Here is an 11451-nt window from a genome sequence, read left to right on the forward strand (position 1 = left end):
GTCCCGCCCCGGCCGCGCCCTCTCGCGGAGTTCCCGCCTTACCTGGTTGCCGGGGAGACAGAGGCCCCGCCCTCCTCGTGTTGTGATTCGCGTGCGAAGCTTGAGCGATGGCAGCGCAACCCAATCAGAGCGCGGCTCGCGGAAGAGGCGGGAACGCACCGTGAGGGCAGGACGGAAACCCAATGAAAGCGCGGGAACACTGAATGATACCCCGTCACGCCCAATCAGAATGCCGCTTTCAGCCAGTGCCCCGCCCCCGAGGGCTTTTGTGGCAACGCCCCGCCTCCGCGCTCATGGCAACCACCGCCCTGGCGACCGCGGCCCGTCCTTTTCCGAAGAGCCAATCAACAGCAGGCTTTCCTGAGTGGCGGCATCTGCGACCAATCAAGAAACGCCTCTGACCTGCTCGGCCCGGTCACATTGAATGACTGGTAAACTAACCAATGAGAGCGGAGGGCCGGGCACACCGAGGCCGCCAATCCGCGAGGGGAGGCGGGGCGTCGGCAGGCCGCGGCTTTGTGGTGAGCGGGGCCGGGGGCGCTGGGGGGGAACTGGGACAAACTGGGACAAACTGGGGCCAACCGGGCCGGACTGGGGCCGAGCGGGACTCGCGGGGATTGCCTGGGACGCGCTGGGGCTCGCCGGGATTGGCTGGGATGGGCCCCTTTGGGACTGCTTGGGCCCGATGGGTGACAGGGCCGCACTGGGATTGGCTGAGGGGGGGATCCTGGGACGGACTGGGATGGACTGGGACAAACTGGGACGGACTGGCATTGCCCGGCTGGGCCAGCCCCGTGTGTCCCCTCCGCCCTCCCGAATCCCGGCATCACCGACCCCCCTTTTCCTCACCCCCAGCCCCCCGCGATCCCAACCCGCTCCCGTTCCCCCCTCCCCAGTTCCATCACCCCCACCCCGATGGAGCTCCCCGGGCTCTGGCCCCGCTCTGATCCCCGTTTTTCCTGATTTCCCCCCATTCCACCCCTCCGCAGCCCGGTGGAGTTCCTGGAGCACTGACTCCCCATTTTCCACCTGTTTTTCCCCATTCCCCCGCAGCCCCCTGGAGTTCCCCAAGCCCTGATTTTCCCTTTTTTCCCCCATTTCCCGCAGCCCGATGGAGTTCCCGGAGCACAGCCGGCAGCTGCTGCGGGGGCTGCGGGAGCAGCGCTCCCGGGGGATCCTGTGCGACTGCACGGTGCTGGTGGGCACCGCGCCCTTCCCCGCGCACCGCGCCGTGCTGGCCGCCTGCAGCTCCTTCTTCCACCTGTGCTACGCCGAGCCGGGCGGCGCGGGAGGAGCGCGGGGCGCCGTGGTGGCCCTGAACAGCGACATCGTCACGGCGCCGGCCTTCGCGCTGCTGCTGGAGTTCATGTACGAGGGGCGGCTGGCGCTGGCGGCGCCGCTGGAGGACGTGCTGGCCGCCGCCAGCTACCTGCACATGAACGACGTGGTCAAGCTGTGCAAGAAGAAGCTGCAGGCGCGGGGCCCGGCCGAGGCCGACAGCACCAAGCGGGAGGAGGAAGAGGAGGAGGAGGACGCCCCCAGCCCGCCCCCGCCGCAGCCCCCGCCGCAGCCTCCGCAGCCCCCGCTGGGCGATGCCGCGGGGACGCCGCTGCCGCCGGAGCCGCCGCTGGTGGACGCGGCCGACACGACCCAGCCCGGGGTGGGGGTCGTGGGAGAGCGACCCCCGCCCAGCCCCAGCAGCTCCAGCGAGGCCGCGCCGGGGCCCGGAGCCGCCGCCGCCGCCCCTCCGTCCGCGGGCGGGGGTCCCTGGGCCGCGCCCCTCGGCCCCGCCGGTGCCATCAAGGCCGAGGCCATCGTGATCTCGGACGAGGAGCCCGACGGCGCCCGCCGCCCCCCCGCGCCCCCTCCCCCGCCGCCGCCTCCGCCGCCGCCGCCTGCCCCGGCCCGAGCGGCGGGATTTGGGGAGGGGGCGGCGCTGGGCCCGGCGCTGGGGGGGCTGCGGGAGCCGCTGTTCCTGGCGCCGCTGGAGCCCCGCGGGGGCTTCGGGCTGTTCGCCGAGGAGGCCCCGACGTGTCCGACGTGCGGGAAAACCTTCTCGTGCTCGTACACGCTGCGGCGCCACGCCACCGTGCACACCCGCGAGCGGCCCTACGAGTGCCGCCACTGCCTGCGCTCCTACACGCAGTCCGGGGACCTGTACCGGCACGTCCGCAAGGCGCACAGCCACGGCGGGCCCGCCCGCGGGCCCCGCGACCCCGCCCGCGACGGCGACAACCCGCCCTGACCGCCGCAGCCCCCGGGGCACCGGCATGGAGCGAGCCGAGCCGGCGGCGGGGCTTGGACGGGGACGGCGGGATGGGGACAGCCGCTCTCACCGGGGACACCGGGGTGGGGATGTCTGCTGTCACCGGGGCCACCGGGACTGCGACACCCGGACCGTCCGGAGCCACCGGGATGGGGATGCCTGCCCTGAGCCGGACCCCCGGGACAGCGGCACCCGCCTCGGCCGGGATCGCGGCACCGGCTGTGACCGGGACCCCGCCCCGGGGGAAACCGGAGGGACGTGGGGGCGTGGCCTCGCGGTGGGGGCGTGGCCTCTCGCGGGTGTACGGGGCTCACGCACGAATAAAGCGACGCTGGACACGGGCGGTGGGCGGTGCTTGAGGGGGCGTGGCACCGAGTGACACCGCCCAATGGCAGCAGCGCCCCCTGGCGGCTGGGAGGAGCTCGGTGTTGCCCCAGACCCCACTCGGAGCTGTCCCAGTTCGTCCCAGTCCATCCCAGTGGCTTCTGTTCCCCTTCCAGTCCTTCACGGTCATTCCCAGGCCCCTTCCATTCCTTCACAGTTCCCTTAAACCCATCCCAGTCCTTCCCAGTTCCCTTAAACCCATCCCAGTCCTTCCCAGTTCCCCTAAACCCATCCCAGTCCTTCCCAGTTCCCTTAAACCCATCCCAGTCCTTCCCAGTTCCCTTAAACCCATCCCGGTCCTTCCCAGTTACCTTAAATACGTCCCAATCCCTTCCAGTTCTCCATAACCCATCCCAGTACCCCCAGTCCCCCCCCACTGCCATCCCAATTCCCCCCAGTCCATCCCAGTCTCCCCACTCCCATCCCAGTCCCCCCAGTCCATCCCAGTCCCCCCAGTTCCCCCCAATCCCCCCCAGTCCCATCCCAGTACCCCCCACTCCCATCCCAATCCCCCCCAGTCCATCCCAGTCCCCCCACTCACATCCCAGTCCCATTCCAGTCCCCCCCAGTCCATCCCACTCCCATCCCAGTACCCCCACTCCCATCCCAATCCCCCCCCAGTCCATCCCAGTCTCCCCACTCCCATCCCAGTCCCCCCAGTTCGCCCCAATCCCCCCCAGTCCCCCCACCCCCATCCCAGTCCCCCCCAGTCCCTCCCCAGTCCATCCCAATCCCCCCCAGTCCCCCCCACTCCCATCCCAATCCCCCCCCAGTCCATCCCAGTCCCCTCCAGTCCATCCCAGTCCCCCCCAGTCCATCCCAGTACACCCCACAAAGCCTTAAACCACTTTAATCACAAAAATAGACTCTGTGCGGCGGCTCCTATAAAAACGGGGGGTGGGGGGGGGGTTTGGGGAGGGGCGGGCGCCCCCCGCCCGTGTCAGGAGCAGGCGGGGGGGTCGCGGCAGGGGGGGCGCGCCCCGAAGAAGGCGGGCTCGGTCAGGGGGTGCAGCAGCAGCAGGAAGCCCAGCACCCCCAGCAGGTAGGCGGGGAGCAGCGCCCGGCGCCGCGGGTGCCCCAGGGCCGCGCCCAGCGCCGGGAACCCCATGGAGTTACAGAAGGAGTGGCACAGCACCGGGCCCGCCAGGTGACCTGGGGACAGCGAGGGACACGGGGGCTGGCACCCCAAAAACACACCCCAGACACACCTGGGGATGGGGACACGGGGGTGGGCACACCAAACACACCCCAGACACACCTGGGGACAGCGAGGGACACGGGGGTGGGCACACCAAACACACCCCGGACACACCTGGGGACAGCGAGGGACACGGGGGTGGGCACCCCAAAAACACACCCCACACACACCTGGGGACAGCCAGGGACACGGGGGTGGGCACCCCAAAAACACACCTGGGGATGGGGACACGGGGGTGGGCACCCCAAAAACACACCTGGGGATGGGGACACGGGGGTGGGCACCCCAAAAACACACCTGGGGATGGGGACACGGGGGTGGGCACCCCAAAACCCACCCCAAACACACCTGGGGACAGCGAGGGACACGGGGGTGGGCACCCCAAAAACACACCTGGGGATGGGGACACGGGGGTGGGCACCTCAAAAACACACCCCAGACACACCTGGGGATGGGGACACGGGGGTGGGCACCCCAAAAACACACCTGGGGATGGGGACATGGGGACCCCAAAAACACACCCCAAACACACCTGGGGATGGGGACTGGGGACCCCAAAAACACACCCCAAACCCACCTGGGGATGGGGACTGGGGACCCCAAAAACACACCCCAAACCCACCTGGGGACAAGGACACGGGGCTTGGGGACCCCAAACCCACCTGGGGACAGGGACACGGGGACCCCCAAACCCCCCGGGCCCCCCAAACCCACCAGTCCTGAGGAACAGGAAGGCCGTGTAGGCCCCGAACACGGCCGTGTAGGAGAACTGGAATGCTGGGGAGGGGGAAAGGGGGGGTCAGGGACACCCCAAAACTGCCCAGGACCCCCAGATCCACCCCCCAGCCATGGCAGAGGCTCAGAGGCACCACAGGAGCCACCCTGGGCACCCCAAATCCCACCCTGGGCACACCAAATTCCCTCTAGACACCCCAAATTCCCCCTGGACACCCCAAATTCCCTCTGGACACCCCAAATCCCACCCTGGACACCCCAAATTCCCTCTGAACACCCCAAATTCCCCCTGGGCACCCCAAATCCCACCCTGGGCACCCCAAATCCCACCATGGGCACCCGAAAAATCCCACCCTGGGCACCCCAAATCCCACCCTGGGCACCCCAAATTCCCTCTGGACACCCCAAATCCCACCCTGGGCACCCCAAATTCACCCTGGGCACCCCAAATCCCACCCTGGGCACCTCAAATTCCCTCTGGACACCCCAAATCCCACCCTGGGCACCCCAAATTCCCCTTTGGACACCCCAAATCCCACCCTGGACACCCCAAATTCCCTCTGGACACCCCAAATTCACTCTGGACACCCCAAATCCCACCCAGGACACCCCAAATTCCCTCTGGACACCCCAAATCCCACCCTGGGCACCCCAAATTCACTCTGGACACCCCAAATTCACTCTGGACACCCCAAATCCCACCCAGGACACCCCAAATTCACTCTGGACACCCCAAATCCCACCCTGGGCACCCCAAATCCCACCCTGGACACCCCAAATTCCCTCTGGACACCCCAAATTCACTCTGGACACCCCAAATCCCACCCAGGACACCCCAAATTCACTCTGGACACCCCAAATCCCACCCTGGGCACCCCAAATCCCACCCTGGACACCCCAAAATCCCACCCTGGACACCCCAAATCCCACCCTGGGCACCCCAAATTCCCTCTGGACACCCCAAATCCCACCTTGGACACCCCAAATCCCACCCTGGACACCCCAAATCTTCACCCTGGACACCCCAAATTCCCCCCGGACACCCCAAATCCCATCCTGGACACCCCAAATCCCACCCTGGGCACCCCAAATTCCACCTTGGACACCCCAAATCTTCACCCTGGACCCCCCTGGACCCCCCAGATTGCCCCCAGACCCCCCCTCACCTGCTGCCATGAAGATGCTGCCGACGGAGCCGTGGCGGAAGCGGAGCTGCTCGATCACGTGGTGGAAATGGGCTGGGGGAGCAGGATTTGGGGTTTTTGGGGGGTTTTTGGGGGGTTTGGGGTTTTTGGGGGGATCAGGGGGCGTTCAGGGGTGCAGGGGAGGGGAGTCAGGGGCAGCTTTGGGGGGATTTTGGGGTGATTTTGGGGTCCCACTCACCCACCCCAAGGAACAGGGGCAGCCCAGTGTGGAGGGGTTTGGGGGTGGGTTTTGGGGTATTTTAGGGGGTTTTTGGGGGATTTTTGGGGTTCCACTCATCGACCCCAACGAAGAGGGGGTAGACAAGCATGGGGGGGTATTTCAGGGGATTTTTGGGGATTTTTAGGGGATTTTTGGGGGATTTTAGGGGATTTTTTTGGGGTATTTTGGGGTATTTTAGGGTATTTTTGGGGTATTTTTGGGGTATTTTAGGGTTCCACTCACCGACCCCAAAGAAGAGGGGGCAGGCCAGCACGGGGGGGTATTTTAGGGATTTTTGGGGTATTTTGGGGATTTTTAGGGTTCCACTCACCGACCCCAAAGAAGAGGGGGCAGGCCAGCACGGGGGGGGTATTTTAGGGTATTTTGGGGGGTATTTTGGGTATTTTAGGGTTCCACTCACCGACCCCAAAGAAGAGGGGGCAGGCCAGCACGGCGGGGCCGGGCCCCGTGCAGGGCACCAGCATGGCAGCATGCAGGCCCTGAACACCAACTCCTCTGTCAGAGGTGCCACCACCTGGTTCCGCAGCCAGCGCACGTCCCCCAGGCACAGCGCCCACACCCGCGGGTCTGGGGACCCCAAACAGCCCCCAGAGCTGAGCCCCAAATCCCAGGAAACTGACCCCAAAACCCCACAAAGCTGAGCCCCAAAATCCATAAAACTGACCCAAAAAACCCCACAGAACTGAGCCCCAAAATCCCATAAAACTGACCCAAAAATCCCACAGGACTGAGCCCCAAAATCCCATAAAACTGACTCCAAAACCCCACAGAGCTGACCCAAAAACCCCACAAAGCTGAGCCCCAAAATCCCATAAAACTGACCCAAAAATCCCACAGAGCTGAGCCCCAAAATCCCATAAAACTGACCCAAAAAATCCCACAGAGCTGAGCCCCAAAACCCCATAAAACTGACTCCAAAACCTCACAAGCTGAGCCCCAAAATCCCATAAAACTGACCCAAAAACCCCACAGAGCTGAGCCCCAAAATCCCATAGAATTGATTCCCAAAATCCCATAAACTGACCCCAAAATCCCACTGAACCGAGTCCCCAAATCCCATAAAACTGACCCAAAAATCCCACAGGACTGAGCCCCAAAATCCCATAAAACTGACCCAAAAATCCCACAGAACTGAGCCCCAAATCCCATAGAATTGATTCCCAAAATCCCATAAACTGACCCCAAAATCCCACAGAACCGAGTCCCAAAATCCCATAAACTGACCCCAAATCCCATAAACTGACCCCAAAATCCCACAGACCTGACCCCAAAATCCCACAAACTGACCCCAAATCCCACAAACTGACCCCCAATCCCACAAACTGACCCCAAAATCCCACAGACCTGCCCCCCAAATCCCAGATTCCCACAGGCTCCCCAAACCCAACAAAACCCCAAAACCACCCCAAACTCCCCCATTTCACCCACTCAGCCCCCCCCCCATTCCCCTCCCTGTGTTGGGGACCCCCAGCCCCAATTCCTGAGCCCCCTCCCCAAATTGTCCCCCCCTTACCCAGGGCCACCCTGATGCCATCGAGCCACCGCCAGGGACAGTCCATGGACAGCTGGATCAGGGGGCCCAGGAACAGGATCTGGGGGTCAGGGGGATTTGGGGGGGTCAGGGGGGGTCGCACCCCCCTTCTCCATCCCCTGGGGGGGATCTGGGGGGGTTTTTGGGGGGGGGTCCCCGTTTTTCAGCCCATACCCACCATGGGGGTGGGATCAGAGGAGGGAGCAGGATTTGGGGATTGGGGAGGGGTCTAGAGGGATTTGAGGGTCTCAGAAAGGTTTTGGGGGGCTCAGGGAGAGTTTTGGGGGTTCCTGAGTGGGTTTGGGGGGGTCCCAGAGGGATTTTGGGGGGGGTCCCAGAAGGATTTGGGGGGGGGTCCCACACCCACCCTGGTGAGCTGGATCTGGGGCCCAGGCAGAGGATCTGGGGGGGGGGGGTCAGTGAATTCTGGGGGGGGGTCCTGGAGGAGGAGAGGGGGATTTTGGGGGGCCCTAGGGGGGTCCTGAGTGGATTTTGGGGGGTCCTGAGTGGATTTTGGGGGTCCCAAGCCCTCCCACACCCACCACACGTGAATGGCTCAGAAAAAGCACTCGGGGGAGGAGTGGCTCAATAAATTCTGGGGGGGGGTCCCGGGGGTTCAGGGGGATTTTGGGGATCCCCGGGGGTGTCCCGGGGAGGATTTTGGGGGGTCGCAGCCCCCCCAGACCCACCATGGTGAGCAGCAGAGGCAGCAGCGTGGCCGGGAGCAGCCCCTCGAGGCGCAGCCCCAGCAGCGCGGGCAGGGGGGTGTCAGCCTGAAATGGGGAGGGGGGCGGTCAGAGCGGTCTGGGGGGGCTCTGAGACCCCCCCTCAGGTTTTGGGGACCCCCCCCCCGAGCTCACCTTGACCCCCGTGAGCTCCTTCCAGAGCCACACCAGGGCAGGGGACAGCCCTGACACCACCAGGACGCTCGTGAAGCGACGCTTGATCACCGACGGGTGGTCCCTGGGGAGGGGGCCCGGGGGGGGGCTGGGGAGGGGGGGTCTGCACCCCAAAATCCCCCCGATCCCCCCAGGCACTGAGGAGACCCCCCCCCCAAAACCCACAAGGCTTGGCCCAACCCTATGGACACCCCAGGGACACCCCCCAAGGGACCCCAAATCCCCCTGGGACCCCCCCAGAGATGCCCCCAGACCCCTCAAATCCCTCCCCAGACCCTCTGAATCCCCCCCAAATCCACCCCAGACACCCCCAAACCCACCCCAGACACCCCCAAACCCACCCCAGACACCCCAATTCCCCTGCAGACCCCTCAGATCTCTCCCCGATCTGCCATGCCCACCCCCAGCCCTCTGAATCCCCCCCCAGACCCCCTGAATCCCCCCCAAACCCACCCCAGACACCCCCAAACCCACCCCAGACACTCCAATTCCCCTGCAGACCCCTCAGATCCCTCCCCGATCTGCCATGCCCACCCCCAGACCCCCCTGAATCCCCCCCAAATCGCCCCTCAGATCCCCCAAATCCCCCGCAGGTGCCTCAAGACCCCTCAGATCCCTCCCTGATCCCCCCCAGACTTCCTGAATTCCCCCAGATCCCCTCCAGACCCCCCCAGTTCCCCCGTAGAGCTCCTCAGGTCCCTCCCCGACCCGCCGTGCTCGCCCCTAGCCCCCCGAATCCCCCCAAATCCCCCCCGAATCCCCCCCGGCCGTACCTGGGCAGGGGGCTGCCCCACACGTACAGGCTCCCCACGTAGGAGCAGGCCAGGCTGAGGCAGCCGAGCACGGCGGCCCAGCACGGCCCGGCCCGGGCGGCTCCGGGGGCCGCTGCCGACCCCGGCCCGGCCCAGGGGGAACCGGGGGGCTGCGGGGCCGCCATGGCGGGGCGGGGCCTGCGCGGGGGGCGGGGCGAGGGGAGGGACGGAGGGCGGGGCTACGGAACGGGGAATGCGGGGCGTGGCTTGGAACGGCGGGTGGGGTTATGTAAATGAGAAACTACGTCAGTAATGGGCGGGGCAAACGGATGGGTGGGAAACTGGGGGTACTGGGATGGACTGGGAGGAACTGGGAGCGACTGGGAGGGACTGGTGGGGGAACTGGGATCAACATTAACTGGGGGAACTGGGACTGACTGGAGGAAATGAAACTCATGAAAGGAACCGGGGCCAACTGGTGTAACTGGGATGAGCCAGGACTGGGTGAACTGGGAGCGCTGGGAGGGGGCTCTGTCCTGTCCCTCAGAGCGTCCACTCCTCGGGGTCCTGCAGTGTGGGGGTCCCGGGGTTACTGGGAGGGTCTGGGGGGTCCCCAGAGGAGGGAGAGACCCCCAAACCCCACCTGGCCCTGGTTGCTCCTGTGCCCTTCCTCCTCCTCCTCCTCCTCCTCCTGCTGCTGCAGCTGCTGCTCCCTCCGTCCCCGGCGCTGCTTTTGGGGGGTCCCTGGGGAGCACAGGAGGGGGGGTTCAGTGCCCGGGGGGGGTTTTGGGGACCCCCCACCCCCCGTTTCCCCCTCACCCCCGCGGGGCAGCCCCGGCCGGCGCGAGACCTCGGCCCATCTGCGGCGCGCGGCCGCCGCCAGCGCCGGCGTGTCCTGCACCTGGGGGGTGGGGGGGACAGGGTGACACTGGGGACACCCCCAACCCCCCCCCCCAACCCCGGGGGGACCCCCCCGAACCCCCAAACCTGCAAGGCGCCCAGGCAGGCGCTGCGGAAGCGGCCGCTGGAGCTGGCGGCCACCACGGCTGTCACCGCGGCCACCGCCAGGGCCTGGGCTCGGGCCACGCTCTGCTGGGCCTGGAGGGGGGAATTTGGGGGGTCACGGGGGAGCTGGGGGGGTCGGGGGGACCCCAAAATCCCGCACCCACCTGGTGCTGGCGGTGCAGCCCCCCCAGGAGGGGGTGCAGGAGGGCACGGAGCCCCCGGGCCAGCGCGGGGCGGCCGAGGCGCAGCGTGGGCTCCAGCTGGGCCAGCAGCAGCCGGCGCATCCCTGGGGGGACCCCGAATTTTGGGGGGGGGTCCTCGAACCGTGGGGGACCCCCCCGGAGCTGGGGGACACCCCTGAACCACGGGGATGACCCCAACACCAAGAGGATGCCCCCAAACCTTGGGGTCAGGCCAGCACAGGGGCTGAGCTGGAATGGGGAGGGGGCACCCCAAAACCGTGGGGACACCCCCAAAATCTTGGGGACACCCGTGAAACAAGGGGACAGCCCAGAGGGACACCCCCAAACCACAGGGACACCCCCAAAATGATGAGGAGACCTCACAGAACTTGGGGACAGCCCTAGACCTTGGGGACAGCTCTAAAGTTTGGGGGCCCTCTTGAGCCATGGGGACACCCCCAAATCTTGGGGACACCCCCAAAAGTTGGGGACACCCCCAGGGCTCGGGGACACCCCAAAATCGGGGTCCCCCCCCTTACCTGTGTCATACCCCCCAAAGGGGTCCCGGTGCCGCAGGAAGAGGAAAACCAGGAGGGTTTTGGGGTCCCCCTCGGGGGAAGTTTGGGGGTCCCCGTCCCCCTCAGGGGGGTCCCAGCGCACCCCAAAGGTGACATCGGGGGACACCGGCTCTGTGGGGACAACATGGGGGGGCTGAGGGAGGGGGGAACCCTGAAATTCCCCTCAAAACCCCCCCCAAAAAATCCTGGAACTCCACGGACCTTCCTCATCCTCACAGGAGCCTCGGGGGTCCGGGGGGGTTTTGGGGTCCGGGGGGGTTTTGGGGTCCGGGGGGGTTTTGGGGCTCAGGGGGGTTTTGGGGTTCAGGGGGGTTTTGGGGTCCGGGGGGGTTTTGGGGTTCAGGGGGGCTGCAGCCAGGCCGAAGCCCCCCCAGTCCCCCAGCAGAGAGGGGTCCTGCAGGGTTGGGGGGGCCGGGGGGGGCACGGGGACCCCCGCGGGGTCGAACAGGTAAAGGTGAGAAGGTCAAGGAGAACAATGGGGGGGATGGGGCCCCCC

The 11451-nt window shown here is 66.2% G+C and overlaps 2 protein-coding genes across 3 annotated transcripts; one reads left to right on the forward strand and one right to left on the reverse strand.

Annotated features, from left to right (window-relative positions):
- The first annotated feature begins 12 nt into the window (after positions 1–12).
- ZBTB3 (zinc finger and BTB domain containing 3) lies at positions 13–2607 on the forward strand. Of its 2 annotated transcripts, none has more exons than XM_059872289.1 (2): positions 13–518; positions 1108–2607. In XM_059872289.1, exon 2 carries the CDS (start codon positions 1112–1114, stop codon positions 2243–2245), a length of 1134 nt encoding a protein of 377 aa, XP_059728272.1. In that variant the 5' UTR covers positions 13–518; positions 1108–1111; the 3' UTR covers positions 2246–2607. The 2 variants fall into 2 exon arrangements, with proteins under 2 accessions (XP_059728272.1, XP_059728271.1); XM_059872288.1 differs by having other exon boundaries at positions 16–521.
- Positions 2608–3484: 877 nt separating this feature from the next.
- Positions 3485–9391, reverse strand: RCE1 (Ras converting CAAX endopeptidase 1). The gene is given in 9 exon segments (XM_059872397.1): positions 3485–3802; positions 4563–4625; positions 5750–5821; positions 6409–6471; positions 6474–6575; positions 7522–7600; positions 8229–8312; positions 8400–8502; positions 9212–9391. Coding segments are annotated over 9 exon segments (942 nt in total). The 5' UTR covers positions 9376–9391; the 3' UTR covers positions 3485–3590.
- Between the last annotated feature and the right edge of the window lie 2060 nt (positions 9392–11451).

The sequence above is a fragment of the Haemorhous mexicanus genome, chromosome 35 (genome assembly GCF_027477595.1).
Source record: "Haemorhous mexicanus isolate bHaeMex1 chromosome 35, bHaeMex1.pri, whole genome shotgun sequence".
NCBI classification, from domain to species: Eukaryota; Metazoa; Chordata; class Aves; order Passeriformes; family Fringillidae; genus Haemorhous; species Haemorhous mexicanus.